Genomic DNA, 23,094 nt, shown 5'->3' with positions numbered 1-23,094 from the left:
GTTAAGTTACAATGGTGTCACACAAGAGGGAGGAGTTTTCTATTCAGCATTTTAAAAACGAAAGGAGGAGCCAAAAGTTCTCTTTGGAATCCTGTGCTTGATTCTTCATTCTCGATTCTCACTTTCGTTCACACCATGTACATTGATGTGGAACATGATTAAGGTCAGTGGCTGCAAGCACTAGCCTAGCTTACTTCCAGTTTTACTTGACAGGTCAGCACTCAGTGAAAAACAATAATCTGTGGCTATTATAAGCCCTATGTGTGTGCTGACCTGAGATATGAACATTGTAATATTATGATATGAACATTGTGAATAAATACCCATAAATTATTAAGCTAAAAAAGAAACAAAATAGCCTTGACTTTTTTTTCCTGGTCAGAGATGTGTGATGATGACAGCATATGTGGTCAACAGGTGTGTCTCAGGCAAAAATCCTAAAATTGGCTATAAGCACTGCAATCTTATTAATCAGCAAATTCCATTTCTACTTCATAGGCTACAGTTTTTATATGCTCTATCAAAACCATCCATCCGTGCAGACATCATTACATTGTTGTTGTGAAGTAAGCGAACCCTTGTGATTCTGTCATTAAACATTTCAAACTCAATAGGCTCACTTATATTGCATGACCCTGTGTAAAATGTCAAAACGGCTGTAATTATTACACTATGCATCCATTGCAGTAGGTGGAAGTGACAGAGATTTCCCCCGTTAAGAGGCTCCAGAGCTCGGCCGTCTGGTCCCTGCTGTGAGCTTTGGTGAACAGGTGCCATGCCTCTGCAAAGGCGAGGGGGTGGGGGTGGGGGGTGTTGTGAGAGAGAAGGATGAAGGCCCGGGCACTTTCACAGCTTGTTAAGTATGACTGAAGGAAGCAGATGTCCATCTGCTCAGCGCCTACCATGGGATTCCTAAGGGCTTCTATGCCTTTCACATGCATTGAAGGCCCCGTGGTCTTTTTAGGTCTGCACCTGTTAATACACACTATAAGACATGCCCTACACTATAGATGGGGAGAGACAGAGAGAGAGAGAGAGAGAGGGATGAGGATGAAGAGGGAGAGAGTGAGATGGAGAAAAGGACACAGCAGTAGGCCTGCAAACGGTAACAAAAACAGCAGCAGCAGCAGCGGCAGACGAGGGAGGGATTGTTCATTTCCGTGCGAGTGCTCATGAAGGGGAACTGGGAGGCGGTGGGAGATGGGATGGGAAGCATGCCATGTACACAGATCATCTGCCTGTGCACGTGAGTGCAGCACACACACACACGTATGCACACACACACACATGCGCACAGATGTGGAGCAGCGACTGGATTAGAGGAATGCGTGGAGGAGCCGAGTATAGCAGACGCTCACCATCACATCTGCAGTGTCCTACAGTAGCGTAGCGTTATCAGCAGCATCCTCGCTGCACTTCCCAAAAATCATGGAGCAAATTTGTGAAATGACCCATTTTGCACCCTATTCAAATAAAATTATGTATTTTATTTAAGATTATGCATAATTTCACGGTATCCCATAAAGCAGGTCTACCATTAGCTTGATAAATGCACACCGGTGTCATATTTGATATGTCTCTGCATCACAGGATGCTAAAACAGAGAGATGAAGGCAAATAAAATCTGCACATACAATAACATCAAACTCAAGATAATGTGGCTGCTTGCCACTGTGGAGTTTTTTCTCTATTATGCAACTGTGGAGAGTGCGTGTTATCATGATAATACCCCATCATGAGAGGCAGCGATAGCCTTTGCTGATGCAGTCCTTGGTGGCAGTACATGGCTTTTCAAAGTGCTCACGATCTCCTCCTACAACCTAAGCAGATGTAGGCTACTCTGTGGTGGCTGTTTTTCCCATAAACCCAAGACATTTGCAGACATTTCTTTTGCAACAAAAACATACACATTGCGTGTGTACACATTGTGTACATTGTGTACACATTGTGTGTGTGTGTATATATATATATATATATATACATACATCATTCTCGATTCTCACTTCTCACTTTCGTTCACACCAATACATTGATGATGATGTACAGTATATGACAGTGTTGTGTGGTGGGCAAATATCTTTGTCCCTATCGCGGGTAATTGTGGTCCACATAGGCCTGATGGCTGCTCTCTGGTGAGACGTTTTTGATGGATAACTGGTCACATAGCTGCAGATTGATCAAAAAACGTCTTATCCTTAAAGCAGTGCCTTCGTCATTCATGTAATTCTTTGCACCTTTCTCCAGATGCAAGAGAAAATTCAACAAAATGTAAATGAAGTTTTGGACACCACCTAGTGGTCAACTATTTTTGTGAGTTCCATTTTATGAATATAGAGCATAATGTTGTTTTTCAGTGAATGGACTAGCCTATTATTGTAAAACGAAAACAACTGTTTGCAAGATGGAAAGAAGCTCTAGAATTACATTTCATGAGTGTGTGATCGTCAATGCTACCATCATTCAACAGAACTATACAGTATACCAGGCAAAGGGGCACACATCTTATACACATGCTCAGCCTTTTGGGTCTTGAAGTCTTTTCAGAATGAACTCTACAAACTTAAGTAATGTTTGGACAGTTTTGGAGAAGCATCCTTCAAAACCACCTCTCAATTTAATTTCAAGATTGAAAGAATTGAGGCCCAGAAATGAATTTGTTTAGCATTCAAGATTTAGGATCAGGGACAAATACTGAATCATTAAGGCAGAGTAAACAGAGAAATTTGAATTAGAATTGGTCAAGGCTTGTTTCATATGGCTGATAGCTGCATGAATCATGCTATTCTGTGGCCTCAAGGCTTCCAATGAAGTTACTCCCATTCTTTAGACATGAGTTTGATAGCATTTGCATACAGTAGATATCAATGAGAGACTCTAGGAGCATGAAACGTGTGAAACGTGCCAAACGTGCACTGTGTGTTGCAACACTGGACCACCACACAAACATTTACTTACAGGAGTACCAAAAATCAGCTGTAACCACACAAACTGAACACTGATGGACATGTCTGTCACACACACACACACACACACAGTGATTCCTTGAATCGTGTATTCTCTTCAGCCCAGGCAGCCATCACTGTGTCACAGTGACAGTAATATCTATCCCTGTTTCAGAGCTGCAGAAATACACTGAAATAATGAGGGATCCTGAGGGAGGGTGTGGGATGGAGAATCTTCACCACATTCAGTACTGAATGGAGGTTGTCAGAGTCAACTTAGAATAGAATAATATAATAAAAAATGGAGTTTATTTTCCATTTAAAATTGGTTTCCTGCCTATGAACTGCAAACAATTCCTCCAAAACTGCAGCTTTGACATTTGAAGTACTGTAGCAGTTATTTTTGCATGCCATTTAATAAAATCAGAATTCCAAAATTATAACTCAAAACTTTCTCAAAAACCATGCTCACATAAGAACAAAACATGACTATATTATCTCCCAGTGTAATTTGTCTGGGCCTCTTAATCCTGTACCTGACCCAGACATTCTCAAAACATCCTTCAGACGGTGATCATGACAGTGTGCCGACAGCTGAGAGAATGAAACCTCCCCCGAGAGGAGCATCATTTTCAATTACCTTGTTCTCAGCTGTCACACGCTCACACATACACAGACACAGGACAGGGACACAAGTCTCGTCTCCGAGCCCTGGGTAATTAAAGCAGAAGCTGCTCTGTATCCATTTTTAAGGGAAGACCATCTGCTCCTTTCTAGACCTCCAAGGACTCCGACAGGGTGTGATTTCTCCATTGTTGACTAACATTAACATCATAACAACAATATTTTAACTAGTGTTAAGTAATAGTTGTAGTGTTGTTTATTTAAGCAATGTGTACTGCTATGGACACAGGCTAGGTGGCAGTGATGAAATAAGACTTATCAATTTTGACATAGTTACATTATTTCATATACCAAAAATAACATGGATCCTTCCATTACAGCATGTACATATCATCTTCCAGCCTCGCTTATTTTTTTACCACAAGGGGGCACACTTTTACTACTATTGATGGGCCTAACATACACAGACATAACACCCTTTCCTGGGCATTATGTGATGTGATTGTATGATACACAAATCAAATGGTAATTAGTTAGAATACAATGAAGGTAAATATTAATTTATGGTGTCATTTGTAGCTTATTATTATGACAGACACAAAGTCACATCTTATTTAGAAATATTAAGATTAAGAAAAAAAATTTCCCCACACAATTTTATTGCATTTTGTGTTCACAACATTCAACAAGAATTATGTAGTCCTTTTTTGTTCAAATAATCTGTCCTAGTCTTTCCGAATGTTCCGAATGTTATAACCAGTTGAGAACATACATAAGAATCAATTCACAGCAATAACCAATTGGACAATCAGATCCCTTTCAAGTAAACAACACATTAGACATCTGGTTATCTTCAGTATTTCCCTTAACGTTTCCTGGGCTACACAACTGCAGTGCCTGTTAAGTGCGTCACAGCTCATTGAGTCATGACAGCTGATGATTCTCCCTTAAAATGTAATATGACTTGACAACAGCATTCCAATATTCCCTCTATGCAGAAGTGATCAGACGAGCCATACAAACACATCAACTACAGGGCAGCTACGGTCATTACACACACACACACACACACACACATACACACACACACAACAACAAAACACATGTCAAGGATTTACCCATTAAATAAATGTCTAACTGAAATACAGCAATATATTCATCTCTTCATATTTACAATATTTCAAAACTCATTTCATGGAGTAAGCATTGTTCACTGTACAGCAAGTTTAATATCGCATACCACCAAAAGCAAAACCATTTGCACATACGCTGGTAAAAGCATGATGTGAAGTTTCACTGTAAATCTCTGAATCAAAATCTCCTACGATTTGAGACAGCAGCTCTTTCTGAAACATGACCTGAAATGAAATGCTCTATCTTTGCCTGAGCAAAGACTTCTGCGTATGGGCAATTCAGCACAATGACAGCGTAAGACTGGGTTTCTGAAAAGTTTTCTTTGTTGTGGAACGGTCATAGTTGCATGATAGCCTCTGCCATCTGTTTCAGTCATTGTGGTCGTAGCACAACAGTGATTTTCGGAAAAAAACCGCCCACAGCAGCACAGGCCTTTTGAGGACCTGGAACCCTCAGTACTGACCCAAAGATGACCTGTAGGAGAACTACTCATGCTTTTACCAGACTTGCGTGGAGTTGCAGTGGTTTAAAGTTTTTAAACACTACTACACCCAGGTAAACAAACAAACAAAATAATGTATGCATGCTTGAAATGATTGTGTAGGACCCATTGAATGATTGAAATGTAATAAACACAACACAATTCATCTGTAGACAAGTGTTGCACCAATGAAAGGCTGATTAAGACAAAAACAAAAAACATGAAAATGATGACAATGTCCCTTCTTGTGTATTGCCCATGGCTGCTAATAATGTCTAATAATAATTTCTTCAAATCCTTATTACCTTTTTGTTGCCAATAGATTAAGGTTGAAAGGAAGAAGGCTTATCTATCCAGTCAACACAACCAAATCCTATTTGTGAAGATGTTTAACGTTTACACATGGAAGATCTGGTAAAAGGTGGCAGAAACTAATAGATCTACCCTGGCTACCTTTTCCCTCAGGTAATGTAAAATAACTTCTTTAATCAAATAACCAAAAGTAAGATGAACTTCCCTTCTCTGGTGTATCCTTAGAAGCAAATAGTTTGGGCCTCAACAATGAGGATGTAAACAAGCCCTTTCTAATCAATGTGACACTCCCAAATAAATAAATAAATTAATTAACAAACAAACAAACAAACAAACAAACAAAATGTAACATCATACAATGTGTTACATAATGTAAATCAGTGGAATGTATCAACCAAATTATTCAAGCAATTAGGGGCAAAAGTAAACAAGCAAACAAAAGAGAAGAATGTTGAAGCTGCATGGAATGTGGTGGATGAGTGTTGAGGGGCCTTACACGCTACGGGAGAGGCGACGAGACGACTTTGGACATGAAGCTTGAAAGGCAAAAACACACACAGGTGGGAGCGGGAGAGTGACAGAGGAGAGGGTAGACGGGTGGAGTGGAGAGCATGGGGTTTAAATGAGCCACCACTGCCTCAATGGCTGGCCGGCTGCTTAGTTGGCTGTTCCTACTCGGTCTGGGGCACGGAGATGGCAGGTCCCTTGGGGTCATCGAAGCGGTCCATGGTGCGCAGCTGCATGATCATATGCAGGCCGTAGGTGAGGATGAGCACCATCAGCAGGGAGGTCAGCAGACCCATCCAGATGCCCGGCGAGAAGAAGCCCGCGCAGTCACTGGCGTAGGAGAACTCCTTCTTGGAAAGGTTGAAGCCCTGGATCTGTGACAGAAAGCGAAGAAGAGAGATATGGTGAATGACTGCTGATTTATACAAGAGGATATTTTAACCATGAGGAGGGTTTGTACTGTTTGATTGAAGACGGATACCATCAAGGTGTCCTCCAAAACCAAATAAGTCAGCCAATCCTATCTTTGTTTCCTTTCTTTTTAAACATGGCATTGGATGAAAAAAAAGGAATGTGACATGTTGGAGGTGCCAGAGTGTAAACTTCATCACATTTTTCAATTTGATTATCTTATATTCCTCATGCTTCCCCTGCACTGAAAAGACAGAAGCTGCTATCACAAGCAGCCAAAGTCCTAGCTACCTGGAAGTCTTCGAAAGACACCCTCCAGTCTTTGGCAGCGTCCTTGGGCGTCCGTGGTGTGAGCTGGGCGTAGCGGAAGCTGCTGACGGACTCGCAGCGGTACGAATACTCGGCGGGCGCGTAGATTGAGCGGCTGGCGTTGAACGTGGCCTTCTTGCCCTCGTACTCCAGGATGACCTCGTCCAGGGTGAACCAGCGGCGAGCAGAGACCTTGTAGTGGCGCTGGCTCATGGCAAAGCTAGACAGAGGAAACAGGAAGTTACAGCTCATGCCCTTGGGTCCGAGTGGGAGAAGTGAATCAGGAGAAGTGAATCTACAAGGAGTCTTTTTACTTCTACTCACATCATTTTGAAAGAACGGAATCCAAGAACGTTTTCATAGTTCAGGACCAGTCTGAGAATAAACAGAACATTTTGAAAGTCTCTCCGTGGTCACTTAAGTGTGAAGTGTTCAGTTTAAAGTGTGTCAGTGTGTGAACCAAGTTTCACACTCTTCTTCAGTCATATAGCATGCAATACTTGAAGTTTGGGGAACTTCAATTCCAAACAGTTAAGCCATTTTAATATTTTGAGTATTGTATACAATCATATATATTAAGAAAATTTTGAATTATTAATTGCATTGGACGTACTTGACTGAAGAGTGTGACTAAACGCGTTTTGATGGTTTCAAGAAAAGAATCAGTAGTGGCTGAATCAAGATTCTACCAAAGAGAGCCCAGAGGCTGTACGCTTGTGGCAGATTACATCAGAGTATCTTTGTGCTCCCCTTACTTTGAGTTGCTCTCACTGCAGGAGGAGCCAGCGAGCGTGACGGAGGCCCCCTCTCCAAAGGTCTGCGGGGACAAGTCGTGCCTCTTCCACTTGCCATCGCTGAGGAAGCTGACCGTCAGGTTCTCGGCCCACAGCAGGATGCAGGGGGAATCCTTCTCCTTGAACTCCACGGGTGGGTAGGGTTCTGAGCCACTCCTCTCCCTGGCCCTCTCACTGCTGCCACCACGCCTGGAGCCCTTGTTGCGGTACTGCAGGAGGGAGCGTCCTCCCACAGACTGAATGGCCAGGGAGGAGTCCTCGATCACCTTAGAGAAGAATGGAGGTGGAGGTAGACAGTCAAGGAGCCATCGGAACACCCACACCAGAGAGCTATCTAGCACCAAATGGAAAGTCTCTTCCACACCCTACTCCAACAATCACCCACATCATTAACCTTGCTGCTGGGTGGAGAATACTGAGTTTACACCACACTTATAGACTCAATGACACCCTGATATTTCGGCTATTAATAACGGTGGTCGAGTCAGAATCTTCTGAGACACTAAAGGTATGACACACTAAAAGGGACGTCTTCAGAAATACTATAGAGGTACATCTGTACTGTTGGTACACTTGTACTAAGGACGGTGTAAGACACAGAGAGCTACTTACTCGAGATGGCTGCAGCGCTGTGTAAACTGCAGTGTAAGGGACAGCCTGGCTGTTCATGATGCTCAAGACCTGACCAATCACCTCATCTACAGACCAGGAAAACAAACACAGTTCACCAATGTCAACATCAGCACCTTTTTATCCCACTAATATTGCATATTATTCTAATTACCTTATTTACACAAAAGTGTATAAATTCAGAAAATAAGCAGCTTTAACAAGTTCAACAATTTCAGACAAACAATAGAAAGAGTCAAAGAAACAGAAGTGTTGTGCTTACCGTTTCCACTAAGGACTTCTTTAGCAGACATCATATCAGCACTGTGCAAGAAGTGAACAATCAAAGCCATATCACCAAAAGGTCTTTGAAAGCACTACACAGTCACTACATAGAGGCTTTTAAGGATGTGGAGAGAATTTACATTTTTTCTAGGGAAGGATGTCTTGATCCTGCTCTTAGGCCTCCTTATCTGTATACATTTCTACCTTTCTATGTTGTGCATACTTGGATAAACTCATCAGGAGCACCCTGGATTGGATAAACTCATCAGGAGCACCCTGGATTGGATAAACTCATCAGGAGCACCCTGGATTGGTTGTGCATACTTGGATACTCATCAGGAGCACCCTGTATTGGTTGTGCATACTTGGATACTCATCAGGAGCACCCTGGATTGGTTGTACACACCTTATTTATTATACCGCATTCCCACTTGGAGTGATACAGTTTTTTTTTCACTCCAATATTAATCAAACCTTAAAGTACCATATGGGAATGCAATCTAAAGGTTGAAGTGTAATCATGAATTGCTCTTTTCTCCTTTTCTCCTCACAAGGCTCTATCAAGAGCAGTGTCAACACTGACTGCAGGAGTTTCATGCAGGAGTTGAGAACTCAATTGAAGATTTCCAATGGAGTAGGAACAGCCAAGATTCAGAGCTCTGTTCTCTCACGGAAATTACCTTGTGGCATAGGGAAGGCGGAAGACCAGCAGGGCGGCAACAGATGCGTTGAGTCGGAGCTGTGCGAGGGTCTCAGGGTCCATGTAGAGGGGGGACGTGTCCAGCTGCTCCTGCAGGATCCCCGTCACAGCATTGGCCACAGGACGAGCCACCGACGGCAGCATCAGAGGGTTGGAGGAATGCAGCGCCGCCTAGAGGTTGCAGAAGGACAGCGTTTGAGGGACTGTGCTGTAGCTACAAAGACTGATGTCAATCTGTTGAGTTGGCTTTTTTGAGTTCAATCAATTTGAGTATGTCTGGAGAAAGCATGGTTAGCAATATGCGTTCCATTTTTAACCTATGTGATGATTTTGCCTCCCTTACTCCCTAACATGGTCTTTCAGGACTTCTTTAAGGAAGTATATACAAATGCACTGACAGAAGACGACAGTCACAAAATATATATATTTTATTTCAAGGCTATAGGCTAATTATGCAATGAGCCTTACATTTCCAGCTAGTTAACTCATTATCAGCATTTGTGTGCAGTTCTTGCATGGGCAAAGGAGGGCGCAGTAACAGGGCCAATGGGTGGGGGCAAAAGGACTGAAGCCTGTGTGTACCTCGAGATTTGAGAAGGCGCTATCCTGTTTGTTCCCAAACACTCCTCCATACATGGTGAAATCATCCACACTCAACTGGAAACAAAAGCAAAACAAGGAAGTCAGCTGCAGATGATGCACACAAATCTGAAGCACTGGTCACAAGACAGGTCACACCTTTTCACAAATTAAATGTTCCACAAATATATATATATTTTAAAAAACAGCACTCTAAAGATTAAACTATAAAAAAACATTTGTTTTATATTACACCAGGCTTCAAATTCCCCATTGAACAGGGGTACACACGTCACAAATTACACCCAAGAATTTAACATCTTACATGTAATTAAGTAGGTTTTGGGTGTTAGGCCTAACAGTGAGGAGGCATCACCAATGCCAAACAACAGAAGTAGGGCCTAGTGTATTACAGTGGACGCCACTGACATTAGCTTGGCAAAATTCCCAGGTATGTGTTAGACACTCGGGTTATGTTTTAATTACTAGGTCTGAGTCAGTTCAGGTGTATAATGAGGGAAAGTCTGTGTGGTGCCATGTTTGTTCGAATATCCTGTCACACAAATGTAAAGGCTACCTTGTCCTGCAGGAAGAGCAGTACGTTGTGTGGGGTATTACTAAGAGCCGTCTTCAGGTAGGACTCCAGCTGAGAGCTGGAAACGATATGCCCAGCCGCCGGTGGCGTTTGAGACTGCAACGGGGAGCTGGGAAATAAACACGGGGCATTCGAAACAATAAGTTTAACAGGAGACTACAGCTTGATTTTTTTAATTGATACATTAGAGAATAAACAGTATGTAGACACGATAGGCTAATTCTTTTTAACGAGGCATAAGCGAACCTCGGTACGTTAGCTAACGGATTCATTCCGATGAAGATGTTTGACGGATAGCTAGCTATCATTTCTATAATATTGGCGTCCAATCCATACAGTTCTGGATTCTAATGCAGTACATTTGGGGTAATCCAGTCTTGGTATGTCAACGAGCGGAGTATGAAATAGATGTAAAGAAACCCCAGCATAGTGAACTGCGATGAATGACAAAATGTCATCCCTGCAGGTGGCTAACGCTAACTAGGCTTAGCAGGTTGCAGCACTGGACAGCTACCAGCAGTAAACTGAAAGACAAACACTGATGGTGTTTAAAATAAATGTTCTCCTTACCCTGCACTTGACCACATCATCAAAGGTACTTGGTCGTTGCATTTCCCGAAAGATGCAACGTAAAATAACACCGCAAAAATGATGCTACAGCTGAGTATTTTTCGGTCCGCCATCTTCGGGATCCTCAACGAATGACGTTGCTTTGAGTGCTCTCTGGAGCTGTAGGGATAAGTCACGTGGTAAAGATTCTGTCAAAGTAGCCTACAGTCCAGACCATGGTCCAGACTTCAAAATACAAGGATCACAACACCTCTTTCCTGTTTTCTGTGTGCCTAAGTCTCGACAAACCAAAGGGACTTAGGCTTCATCATAAAATAATAAACAATACATAACATTGTAAGATCAAATCAACTAATGGCCTCTTTACACCAAACAACTTTGACAAGATTTGGGAAAGATTTTTGAAAGATTGTAGTCTTTTGAGTAAAGCTTGAATGGGGGGCATTAGTTAAACGACTCTAATCTTTCATGAATCTTTCCCAAATCTCGTCTAAGTTGTTTGTAGGCCACAAGTAAATAACAATATTACAATCGTAGTAACAATAACCATGAATAAAAAAAAATGCTAAGTAAAAAAAATACTAAGTAGGCTTATGGGTCAGCTAACTGGACTAAATAGCTGGATGTTGATTACAAAGTTTTTAGATGTTTCTCTAATGTAGCAAGGCTATCACCAAAGAGTATAGAAGTAATTCACTAGACAACGGACAGCACCTTCCAGGAACAACGAACAAAAATAATCTAAACTGAGCCCTTTTCGGTGCCATCTTTGTAACACTGTTAGTGTTGACTGCATTGCTTCCAAAACTCTGAGGCATTATGAAATACATATTTTATTCACTGTAGGTAAAGTGAAACAATTTGACTTGAGGCGGAGTTTTAATCACATGCTGACAGGATGGACACAAAATCCATTTGGTGCTATCTGCCAGGTAAGATGGGGAAAAAAGAGGGGGGGGGGGGTGCACAAGGGTACAGAATCAAGAGGTAATTCAAAATAACTGTTTATAAAAATAGGAGGTAAATTATTAAACAGTTTAGTCATTCCAAGCTGCTCTATTACAAACAAGTAAGTGGAAAGGGCACAGAGAAAAACCATGGCACCAACATAAATACTCCTACATCAATAATTTAAGCACAAATTCGGAAACCTTAAATATCAGCAAGCCAAATATCAACTAGAATACTTGCTGACTTGCTGAGTCTCAGTATGCAATAACTAAAACCATTTCAGTCTGATAGAATACTAATGCCAGATCATTTTAGAGGGGAGATGATTCAGTTGGCTGTAAATTTGCATACACTAGAAACATTTCATTGTAAAGTAGGTTATCAATGAATGATGTACAACAGACACTTTAGGCCATTTTCCGTCTACCTGGCATAGACCGCACTTATAGATATGAAACGTGTATATTCGCTATACATACACTACTCACAAAAAGTCAGAGATATTCGGCTTTCGGGTGAAATTTTAGGATAAACCTAAAATCCATTATACTCTTTACAGGTGAACTTAATGTGACCTTCTCTAAACTTTTGAATGCACATGTCCAACACTTTCTGTACTGAAACATTACATTTCACCCGAAAGCCAGATATCCCTAACTTTTTGTGAGTAGTGTATCTATAGTTCATTGACTGCCTCAAAAATCTAAATAATGCAACTACATTTTTGAAACTCTGTAAAAACTGGCAAAAATGGGCATACATTTGTCATGGAAACACCACTGTTAAATAGTGAGGTATACAAAATACTAATTCCCCTTCACAACCAAGTTCCTTCACAAGTCCACTTCTTGGTTGAGACACTCAGTAATGTTAATGAGGCAATCAGAAAGTGATTGCCTCTAAACTGTACATGACATGTCTTCATTATTCAGCACTCAGGGTAAATACAGCTTCCAGGCTAAACAATTTGGCACATGCACTTTTAAAAAGCCCATTGCAGTTGTTGTTCCAGCTGGGATTGTTTCAAGAGGGACAGGATAATCAGAAAACTGTAAAAAAGGAATCCTGCTATCTGATGAGTATCAGATATATTTGTGGTCCACCTGCTGCTGTGGTGAGTGTCTGGTATGTATGTATGTTTGTGTGTATGTATGCGTGTGTGTGTATACATGTGATTTTTCAGGCTGGCTGATCTGGTCATATGCTCTGGCCTTCTTCAGCCTTGTCCCTGAGGGTAGTCGAAAGTGCCAGCCAAGGCCTCATCCTTGGTTCTGTATCCGCTGATGCAGGGCCTCCGCTTGGGATTTTAAGCTGCGGAACTCCTCCTGGATGAAGTCTGTGAGGACCTTCCTCATCTCCATCTGTGTCAAAGCAAATTGATTGTTATTGAGGTTATACGCCTGGAGAAAGGTGCCTCTATGCTGGAAAGAAAAACATACAAGTCACCTGGCTTTTGTTTTCTGCTTTTAGCGAGTCCACAAGGTGTTTCACAGTAAAAGGCTTCCCCACGTAAATTGTAATTGGCTGCAAGAGTGGGTGATATTTGGGTTATTTCTCTACATAATAATAATATAACCTAATTGAATCACATACTGTAGGTCAATAATAACCTTTTAGTGCTCTCACCTTTCCAGTCCGGGGTATGTAGGGACGAGTATTGGGTAGGACATCGTTCATACCTGAAACAGGTCAGAAACTATAAGAAATGATAGGTGCTGACATCTATATAAAGATGCTACTAAAACATTAACATCACAATTCAAAAATGAGTTTGACTGCAAAAGAAACTGTGAAACCATAATGAACATGCAGTGGATTCATCAATTTTGAGCCTACGTTCACATTATCCCATCCCATCCTATGGAGTGAAATGTTGCTGCACTGTCGAACCTTAAAGCCAAGTTTAAATAAGCTAAAGACTCAAACCAATGAAGCGACCAAAATATGCAAAGAAAATAACTTTACTGCACACCAACTTATAAATAGAGCCTGACCAATAAATTGGTGTGCTGATATTATCGGTGATATTGGCTATTTGTCGATCTATCTGTATTGGCGTTTATAACAGCCGATAACTATTTTAAAATTAAGTAAAGGAAAGCCAAATATCGATCCTCATTTTGACCAATTTCTCCTTACTTTTAGACACAACTTCCTCCTTTTCAGAGTCTGGTTGGTGGTCACCCTATTTCTACTACTTTATATAGCACACATGTGGCCTCCACTTCCCCTTTTTAACACCATCAACTATAGTATATATAGACTATATTATATATAGACTATCTACAGTGTATGTCTGCACAGAACTGCTCGCAGTTTAGAAAATAGGCGTCCCTTCTATTCTCTAGCTGGGTCGTGGTTGCAGCATGGTTTAAGCCATGCCTGAGACGCGGATATGGCAGAGGCACTGTGGCTTCTGTAACCTGTTAACATGGGTGCTGATATGGCACGGATATGGCCCTGTGGCTTCTATAACCTGTTAACATGGGTGGCGATATGAAAATCAACGTGCAACAGAGCCGTTCTGCAGAAGCAAAGCAGGCAATGTGTTTAAAGCCTTAGGTCATATGAGAGTATGGACATTATGTAAGGAATAATGTATAGAACGCCGGTCATTATTGGGAAAATAAGTCCCGACAGGGCGAACCGGACATTGACGCGCCAGAGGAGGGGTCTTGCTTTGCCCTGAAGGGACTTATTTTCCCAATAATGACCGGCGTTCTATACATTATCCAGCTTATTATACGGCTACTTGCCAAAACAAAAAAATAAACTCCACGATATGTCTCTTTACATTTATTTGTTACCGTTTCGTTGAGGCTTTTGTTGAGAAATCGAAAAATAGTTCGCAACACACGCTGAACTTAAATTAAACGTTCTTTAGAACACAGCTGATCAACCGTTTGCCTTCACTTTTGAATGAAAATTTCACTATTTCAGATGTCCTTAGATGAAAATAAGGACCGTAGAACTTTGGGAAATCCCATCCAAGTCAATGGAGCGTTCTACTTACATTGTAAAGAGCCGTATAATAACTTACATTATGCAATTTTCCTTAGTATCGCACTGTTTAAAGCTGTTAACGGTGTGTAAAAAAACAACAAATACCATCATAAAGCATAAAGTAAATACCTTGAAAGTTATCGTAACAAAGGTGTTTACCACAAATAAAAACAAAGACCTGACGTTATTATTCATAATAATTCAATTATTTCATAATTTATTGTATATGAGCCTTTCATTTGGATGGAAGATAGTTAGACCTATTTAAACACAATGTCCCTCCTTGTTCAGTTCAATGCACTAAATATTAGAGTATATTTTTACATTGTATTTGTTAAAAATGAATATCAGATTAACAGATCAGTTCGGTCTTTAAAATCCCATATTGGTTGGACTCACTCATAAATGACACTGTTATGCCTCCATGTGTACTTCTATAAGGTAGCATGCTGTTTTGTTGATTTTGATCATTTGCACATTTGAGTCAGTTCGGTTCGGAGGGGTATTTCACAAAGGCAGAATTAAGACATCCAAGATAAGTGATAAAGCGAGGTTTGACATAGCGTTGTCTGGTCATCCTAGCTAAACTCGTTTCACTAACGCCAATCCAAGATGAGTAGGAGCAACTATGTCAAGCTAGGTGTAAGTAATTTAGGATGTGTGCGCGTTCTCGTTTCTGCTCCAAAATGCCCACGGTTGGAATAAAAAAGACCCGGAAAATAGCGTCATTCACACAAAGTGAACAACCACATTTGATATAGACTAACAATGAAGTAAAGTTTTCTTTTTTGGAATGGGGAATCATGGCTATTTCTGTAAAACAGCGCGAGTAGGCGTGGTAGACCAACTGAATGCAAATTTACGTATGCACCCACGTGTGAGTGCTTCCTTGTCTCGGCACGCAAGGTCATTATGAAAGCGCTTGCCACTGCAAAGATGCACATAGTATGATATACCTTAACATTATAGTTGAAAATACCTCCGAGAACTTGCCCCTCTACTTCCAATCAACTACAGTAGGCTATTCATCAAACGTCTATCAATAAAATAAGCAAACAAAGAGTACCTAGGCCTATGTTAATAATTATAAGGCTATCACAATTAAAATAATAACTACATGGTAGTAGGCAGACAATCTGTTTTGTTTTGCGAGCAAATACATTTAGCAAATAGTTTATAAATGGAATAAAGCTCCTTAAAAATTAGCACGGAGGTCTGATGTGAATGACAGCTAGCTGAACCAATAAGAAGACATAATTACCATTAGAATTAATTTAGCTTGGCTGTTAGCCTGGTCGGGACCAGGCTAGGTGCAGAGAATAAATCCCCATGGTAACTTATGTGCCATCTCTTTTGTGAAACCAAGTCAAGGCTAAATTCATCCAGGATAACCTAAAAATCCCAGCTTAATCTCTTATCTAGGTTTTGTGAAATACCCCTCGGGACTGTCACCAGTCTGATATTGACCACATTTAAAAAAACAGCCACACAAAAAAATTTTGTATTTTGAGCAAAAACTCTGAATGGAACATTAAGGCTTGCAATGCGAATGTAGCCTAACTCACCCAAATGCCACATAGGCAAGATAATTGGATCAAGAGTACATTCAGCTATCAATCTTCCCACACCTAGAATTAGAAACATAAAAACAACATGTTTACAAAACCGATGTTGAATAAAACATTTACGGGGAAAAAAAATATATGACAAGGTAAAACTAGTCTTACCCCATTTCAACCGTATCCACTCGTGGTTCATGTTGACCTTTCCTGCAAAAATATAAAACATTATCTAACTAAATGTAAATCCAATGTTTGATAATAGCATAATGACTGCATACTGCATAAAGACTACAAGCTGCAGAGTAGTCTAATTCACTTTCCATACCCTCAGGGAATATATGTACCCAATCCCCTCGATTGAGTCTGTCCAAAAGGAAGTCCATGCCTCTCTGATAAACCCCATCACCTGTGACACAAGTCCTGTTAGCAACTGTTTTCATTTTACTTTATATCACAGAAAATTACATTTAACAACAGGGAGCAATAAAATGGGATAATTTATTAATTCTGAGCGCAAGAACGCATTCTGAATGCATTCTTGGCAAAGCGAGAGAGGGGCTAACATATAGGAAAAGGCTCTAACAAGTAACATATCACTTACAAAACTTACGGTTCAGTTACATAATATACACTGCTTTTCAAAAGTTTCAGGTCGCTCAGAAATGTCCCTTTTAATATGATGCCATTAAGTTAGGCTCAGGGCTTAAAGCAAAGAAAATGTCTGTGTCTGAAGTTAACCAGATGACATATACAGTTGAGGCCAAAATCATTAGCCCGCCTTATGAAATTAGACAAAACTCTTGATTTCTCCATGGAAATGACCATTAACAACACATGTTTATAGTGTATTTTTTTTCAAAATAACAAAATGTCCATTAACTTTGATTAGGATATTGTATTGATACACCGAGTTGAAACAAGAAAGGGCAAAAATGAGACGTCCAAAATTATTAGCCCCCTGGCAATAGTGTACCCTTTGTGAGCCACAACTGACAACAACCTCTTATAGTAGTTCTTTACTAGGTTGGCACAGGTCTCCTGACTGAGTTTTGGCCCTTTCTTCCATTGCAAATTGTTCCAGCTGGTCAAAATTGCATGGTTTCCGTGCATGGACATTCACTTTGAGCTCCCGCCACAGATTCTCAATAGGATTGAGGTCTGGGCTCTCTGTGGGCCACCCCAAGACCTTGGTTTTGGTATCCTTCAGGAACTGTTGGACCTATTTCGATGTATTCTTTGGGTAATTGTCTTGTTGGAAGACCCAGCGATGACCTACATGTAAGGCTAAACTATGAGCAGATTTCTGCATATTATCCCTCAAAATTTCAACATAAATTTATTTTTTCATGATGCTATGCACCCAAACAAGGCTCCCTGTGCCTGAGGCTGCAAAACAGCTCCACAGCATGATGCTCCCACCACTATGTTTAACTGTGGGAACTGTATTCTTAGGGTTTAAGGCATCTCCCTTTCTTCGCCAAACATAAGCAACATCCATGGGCCCAAATGGTTCCAGTTTAGTCTCATCAGACCAAAGCACAGACTTCCAAACATAATCTTTACCTTTCAAATGTTCACAGGCAAACCTCAGTCTGGCTGTGATGTGCCGCTCTTTGAGTAAAGGGGTTCTTCTGGGACGATGGCCCTGATGCCAACCACAATGGAGAGCACAACTGTGTTCTTGAAACATCAACTCCAGAAGAGGCCAGGGGCCCGTTGCACAAAAGCAGAATTAAGACATCCGGGATAAGTTACTGAGCTGCGCTCAAGGAATCCAAAACAAGAGCGTACAGGCTTAATTGGTTGCGCAAAGACCAAGCCAGGATGAGCAGACAAGGATTCATCAAGCCAGGTGAAACCTATCCTGGATAAGTGCGCGCTCACGGCTCCCTCAAAGAGACCCCGCCACCGATCACAGATTCACTGATTCACCATGGCAACTAGAGCGGCTTCATTGCTTCTTCTACGGTGTAAAGTAGGTAGCGATAGCCTTTTCACAACAGCAACAAACAGCAACACCTCTGTTTAGGAGAATATTGCAACTACAGTAGTGTCGCGACCAGCACACGCAAAATGGTTATGGCGCTCCCGTGACGTCACATTGTCGCATGACAGGTCGGAAATGGCAATATGTAAAAGTTAATTAATGATCACAAATGTTTAAATAATGACAGTGGGTCTAGTTAACAATATGTAGTGGAATAACTATTGGTTTCCGCTTGTGGTGACTGCTGACTAAGATAAGGGATGAGATTAAATAGATCCTGGAACTTAGCCTGGTCTGGAGCAGGCTAGCTCCACAGAATAAATCGCCATGGTGACTTATACCATAACATATCCTGCTGCCCCCTCTCCTGCTTTTGTGCAACCGGATCACAGATAAATTGAGCCAGGATAACCAAGATATCCCGGCTTAATCCCTTATCCTAGTTTTGTGCAATGGGCCCCAGGTCAGCAACAATCATCTTGGCAGATGCTTCGGGCTTCTACCTGACATCTCTGACTATTTTTCATCTCCATAGTTCTGGAAATATTGTGCTTACGGCCACGCCCAGGTTTGTTTCTTACAGAGTTTGTCTCCTTGTACTTGGCAATGATGCAAGGTACAGCGGTTCTAGAGACTGTGAAATGCTTGGAAATGGCAGTATAGCCTTCCCCCTTACCATGAGCCTCCACTATCTTCTTTCTGAGCAGATCTCAGGTTGGCATGGTGAGTAAAAGTAGTACCTTTCAATAATGGGTTCAAGCTCCCTGTTCCTTGGAGTCCTTTAATGCTGACTGAATGCAGAAGTGTTAGGAAGCCAATTGGCCTTATTTCACCCAGCGGCCAGAACGAGGCTACAGGGTACACTTCCCATCACACTTCAGTCCAGCAGATGGTGGTAATGCACTCTGTTTGCAAACTGCCAAACAGAAAAAGAAGGGTTCGCTGGCCTGCCAGAGCTCTGGTAACCTTCAGTGAGTTTTTTTGGGCAGTTTGCAAACGGAGTGCATTACCACCATCTGCTGGACTGAAGTGTAATGGAAAGTGTACCCTGTAACCTCGTTCTGGCCGCCGGGTGAATAAGGCGAATTGACTGCACAGGTGTGGTTTGAAAGCTGATTGGTTAATTAGGTGTGTTTTGAAAGCAAAAATTCACATGGGGCGTAATATTATTGACCACCCCATCATGGTGGCTAATATTTTTGACCACCCCCTTTTTCACTATATTTGATATAAAGCAAGGCTAAAAATGTATTTTATATTCCAAAATGTACCAAAAGCTACTAAATAGCACTGGTGAAGGTTTGAATATATCAAGTTTTATTAATGCTGCAAACATTGGGAAGAATTTTAGGAAAATGTTCCATAATTCCTGGGGGGCTAATCATTTTGGCCTCAACTGTAGGCCTATGGGCATATTGCCCATTTTCAATTATAAAACAGCACAGCCCATGCCTGAATTCAGACAGTGCCTGAACACTTAAAGCCCTATAGGCTGACTAGGAAATGGCACCAAAGAATTCTATCTTTGCTTTCCCTTCAAAAGCAAGTGATCCCAAACCTTTGAAAAGCAGCGTACACCATGACTGCACAACTTTCAAAAGCACCTGGGGAAGAGAAGTCGGCTCACCTCGACACACTGGCACACACTTCCCTCTACTGAAAAAGCGTGAGTGGAACTCCTTGGTAAAGCAGATATCAGAGGCTGCAGGGGTCCTATGGCCAGGGTAAAGATGCAGACACATACAGGAGAGCAATTTAAGCCATCTAAACAAGCACTATATTAATCTAACTAAAAAGGTAAAATGATGCTAATTAAGTCACATCCTGGTCATTTACCTTCTCTCTTCAACTTGGTACTGCCCCTTTAATACAAACTTACCATCTCATTTTCTTAAAGTTCCACAACTGCCGAAGCTTCAGCACCCCTACAACGACAACAACAAAAACACTTCATTAGCTGGTAACCTCACAAAGCAAGCATTCTTGATAACACTTTATATTAAGACACGCATATTCACCATTAATTAGCTGCCTACTAACATGTATATTAGTAGCATACTAGCCATTTGTTAGTCATTATAAGTCACTAATTAATACCTTATTCTGCAAGACCTTATTCTACCTTTACTAGACCCTTAATTAAGAATTTCCCATATGTAAGCTCCTAATTACCCCTTATTCATAGTTATTAAATAAGTTGTTTGCATATGAATTATGACCTAAATATGCATGGCTCAGTATGGGTGGTAAGGTGGTAGTTCCACAAGAACAGTTATTCACTCCTAAAAAACTTTAGAATAGGGAACATATTCTGCATTACAAAGACTTAATTATGAGTTATTTGTACACTATTAGCACTTGTGGTTTAGTGTCTAGTTCCATTTGAAAAGAGCATCTTTGATAAGTATTATTAGGAGTGAATAACTGTTCTTGTGGTACTATCACCTTACAAGCCCCATACTGAGCCATGCATATTTAGGTCATAATTCATATGCAACAACTTATTTAATAACTATGAATAAGGGGTAATTATGAGCTTACATAGGGGAAATTCTTAATTAAGGGTCTAGTAAAGGTAGAATAAGGTCTTGCAGAATAAGGTATTAATTAGTGACTTATAATGACTAACAAATGGCTAGTATGCTACTAATATACATGTTAGTAGGCAGCTAATTAATGGTGAATATGTGTGTCTTATTATAAAGTGTTACCGCATTCTGTTATATGCTAATTTGTAAATTATTTTGTGGAGGACCATAGTGGGGCAGCTGTGGCCTACTGGTTAGCGCTTCGGACTTGTAACCAGAGGGTTGCCGGTTCGAAACCCGACCAGTAGGCGCAGCTGAAGTGCCCTTGAGCAAGGCACCTAACCCCTCACTGCTCCCTAAGCGCTGCTGTTGTTGCAGGCAGCTCACTGCGCCGGGATTAGTGTGTGCTTCACCTCACTGTGTGTTCACTGTGTGCTGAGTGTGTTTCACTAATTCACGGATTGGGATAAATGCAGAGACCAAATTTCCCTCACGGGATCAAAAGAGTATATATACTTATACTTATATGTCAATATATGACACCTTTTCAAAATACTATTCCCGTCGCGCATCAGCAATATTGTCCGTGGATTTTAAGTTAGCAGTACCTACAGGCTTGCTGTACCGAAAATGAACCGAACCGTGACTTTTGTGATTTTTGTGTACCGTTACACCCCTAGTATGAATTGTGCCATGTAAATAAGCTTTTCTGGACTTAGCATTGCTATACATGCAGTTACAACTTGCCATGGCTTTTCTGATTCAGCAAGGGACATACACAACAGTAAAAGTCTACAATATAGTGTCAAAACACGTCTCCTACCCCATATGTGTGGGTCATCCATGCAGGACTCATGATTGGACAGAGTGATGAGAGGACGGTCCTTGGGACGTTGATCAATTAAGTCCAGGAGAACATTCTGGTTGTGCACTTTCATGCAGTTCATGTATCCTGCAATCAAGAGTCATGACAAGACAAATGGAGAAAAAAAAGAGACAACTGCAAACTTAAAGCCTCTTTTATAGTAACAGTTACAACTCTTGATTGTGTGTAAATGTGATATGTGGGGAAGACTCACTGGTCCATAAGAAGCTATAGGATCCCACCATGCCCATTACCAGGGAGCTGGACAGCCTCCATCCCAGTCGGGGGCACTGTGGGAAAGGCCAACTCACCTCCAAGGGCATTGCGACTGCATAGGAGCCTTCATTCAAACTAAAACAAAGTTTGACAGGAAGGGAAATATAACCACCACCTGTGCTGTTATTCACAACAGGACCGTTGGTTCCTGACTAATCTCTAATGAATCAGATTACTACGTTTACTGAGAAGTTAGTTGTAATTTATTACAGCTGGCAACAGTGAGTGAAAGCATAATGCTCATTACAAAAAACACCCTTTACTAACGTTAACGTTTCTTCCCAACACTGTGGAGGAGTCATTAATAAACTCATCAAGAGTAGATAATATTCAAGCCAAGCAATTACAATACAACACTTCAGTTTCGTCATGCATATAAATATGCATTATACATGGAATACAGAAATATATTATTATTTTGTTGTAGTTCCTGGAATTAATATGCTGATGCAAGTAGATTTCTGCTAAAGAGCAACGTGACGTTATCTAAGGCATGGTGCTGCAAACACTGGTATCCATGATCTTTGTTAAATTCTTTGTCTAATACAATTTCTACGTTTCTCTCATATTCTGACGTAACTTGTATTAACGGACTTGTTATTCCTAACAACTAAACACAAAACGTGGTATAATGTTGTGTTAGCAGCTACATGCTGCAGCCGCTACTGCAAAGACCAGTGCCTGCTAAGTAGTCTGCTACCTCAGAAGTCTTGAACCAAAAATCAAAAATTATGTCATTGGACTCATATGTATGTATGTACAAGTTATCGGGAGAAATGTTTTAACCTTTCATTGAGATGAATTGAAGAATTGTTAACAGATTAAAAAAAAAAACACTAGCCACTTCTCAAGAAAGTAACACCCTCACCTTCTCTCCCGTCAGCTGATAGGTAGAGATCCTGGCACAGGAAGTGATTTGATGGACTATGACCTTGGGGTGATGCATGGATGTTGTAGTTTTATAAATGTAAATAAAACATGGCAGTGAACGAATTCTAGTGACTCTTCAATGATCAGGTGTTATCTCTGGTCGTCAATACCACATATATCTAGCTCATTGCTAATTGTAT

At 40.9% G+C, this 23,094-nt stretch overlaps 2 protein-coding genes across 3 annotated transcripts; both read right to left on the bottom strand.

The window, feature by feature from the left end:
• Positions 1 to 4,630: 4,630 nt before the first annotated feature.
• Positions 4,631 to 11,204, bottom strand: atp6ap1a (ATPase H+ transporting accessory protein 1a). The gene is made up of 10 exons (XM_076276681.1): positions 10,853 to 11,204; positions 10,265 to 10,391; positions 9,691 to 9,765; positions 9,089 to 9,279; positions 8,407 to 8,447; positions 8,127 to 8,212; positions 7,476 to 7,780; positions 7,045 to 7,095; positions 6,703 to 6,940; positions 4,631 to 6,374 (listed from the first exon to the last, which is right to left on the bottom strand). Exons 1-10 carry the CDS (start codon positions 10,963 to 10,965, stop codon positions 6,165 to 6,167), a joined length of 1,437 nt encoding a protein of 478 aa, XP_076132796.1. The 5' UTR covers positions 10,966 to 11,204; the 3' UTR covers positions 4,631 to 6,164.
• Positions 11,205 to 11,667: 463 nt separating this feature from the next.
• On the bottom strand, positions 11,668 to 22,912 carry tafazzin (tafazzin, phospholipid-lysophospholipid transacylase). Of its 2 annotated transcripts, none has more exons than XM_076276300.1 (11): positions 22,893 to 22,912; positions 21,963 to 22,099; positions 21,707 to 21,835; positions 20,235 to 20,280; positions 19,983 to 20,068; positions 16,694 to 16,774; positions 16,534 to 16,575; positions 16,372 to 16,434; positions 13,430 to 13,482; positions 13,250 to 13,327; positions 11,668 to 13,164 (listed from the first exon to the last, which is right to left on the bottom strand). In XM_076276300.1, exons 2-11 carry the CDS (start codon positions 22,069 to 22,071, stop codon positions 13,063 to 13,065), a joined length of 789 nt encoding a protein of 262 aa, XP_076132415.1. In that variant the 5' UTR covers positions 22,072 to 22,099; positions 22,893 to 22,912; the 3' UTR covers positions 11,668 to 13,062. The 2 variants fall into 2 exon arrangements, with proteins under 2 accessions (XP_076132415.1, XP_076132416.1); XM_076276301.1 differs by lacking the exon at positions 22,893 to 22,912 and adding an exon at positions 22,811 to 22,853.
• Positions 22,913 to 23,094: the final 182 nt, after the last annotated feature.

Source organism: Alosa pseudoharengus, unplaced genomic scaffold, assembly GCF_046254945.1.
Source record: "Alosa pseudoharengus isolate Yale_2024_CS ecotype anadromous, Long Island Sound unplaced genomic scaffold, YU_APseudo_1.1 YU_APseudo_1.1_scf_9, whole genome shotgun sequence".
Lineage (NCBI taxonomy): Eukaryota > Metazoa > Chordata > Actinopteri > Clupeiformes > Clupeidae > Alosa > Alosa pseudoharengus.
This window is presented reverse-complemented; position numbering and strand designations above follow the sequence as displayed.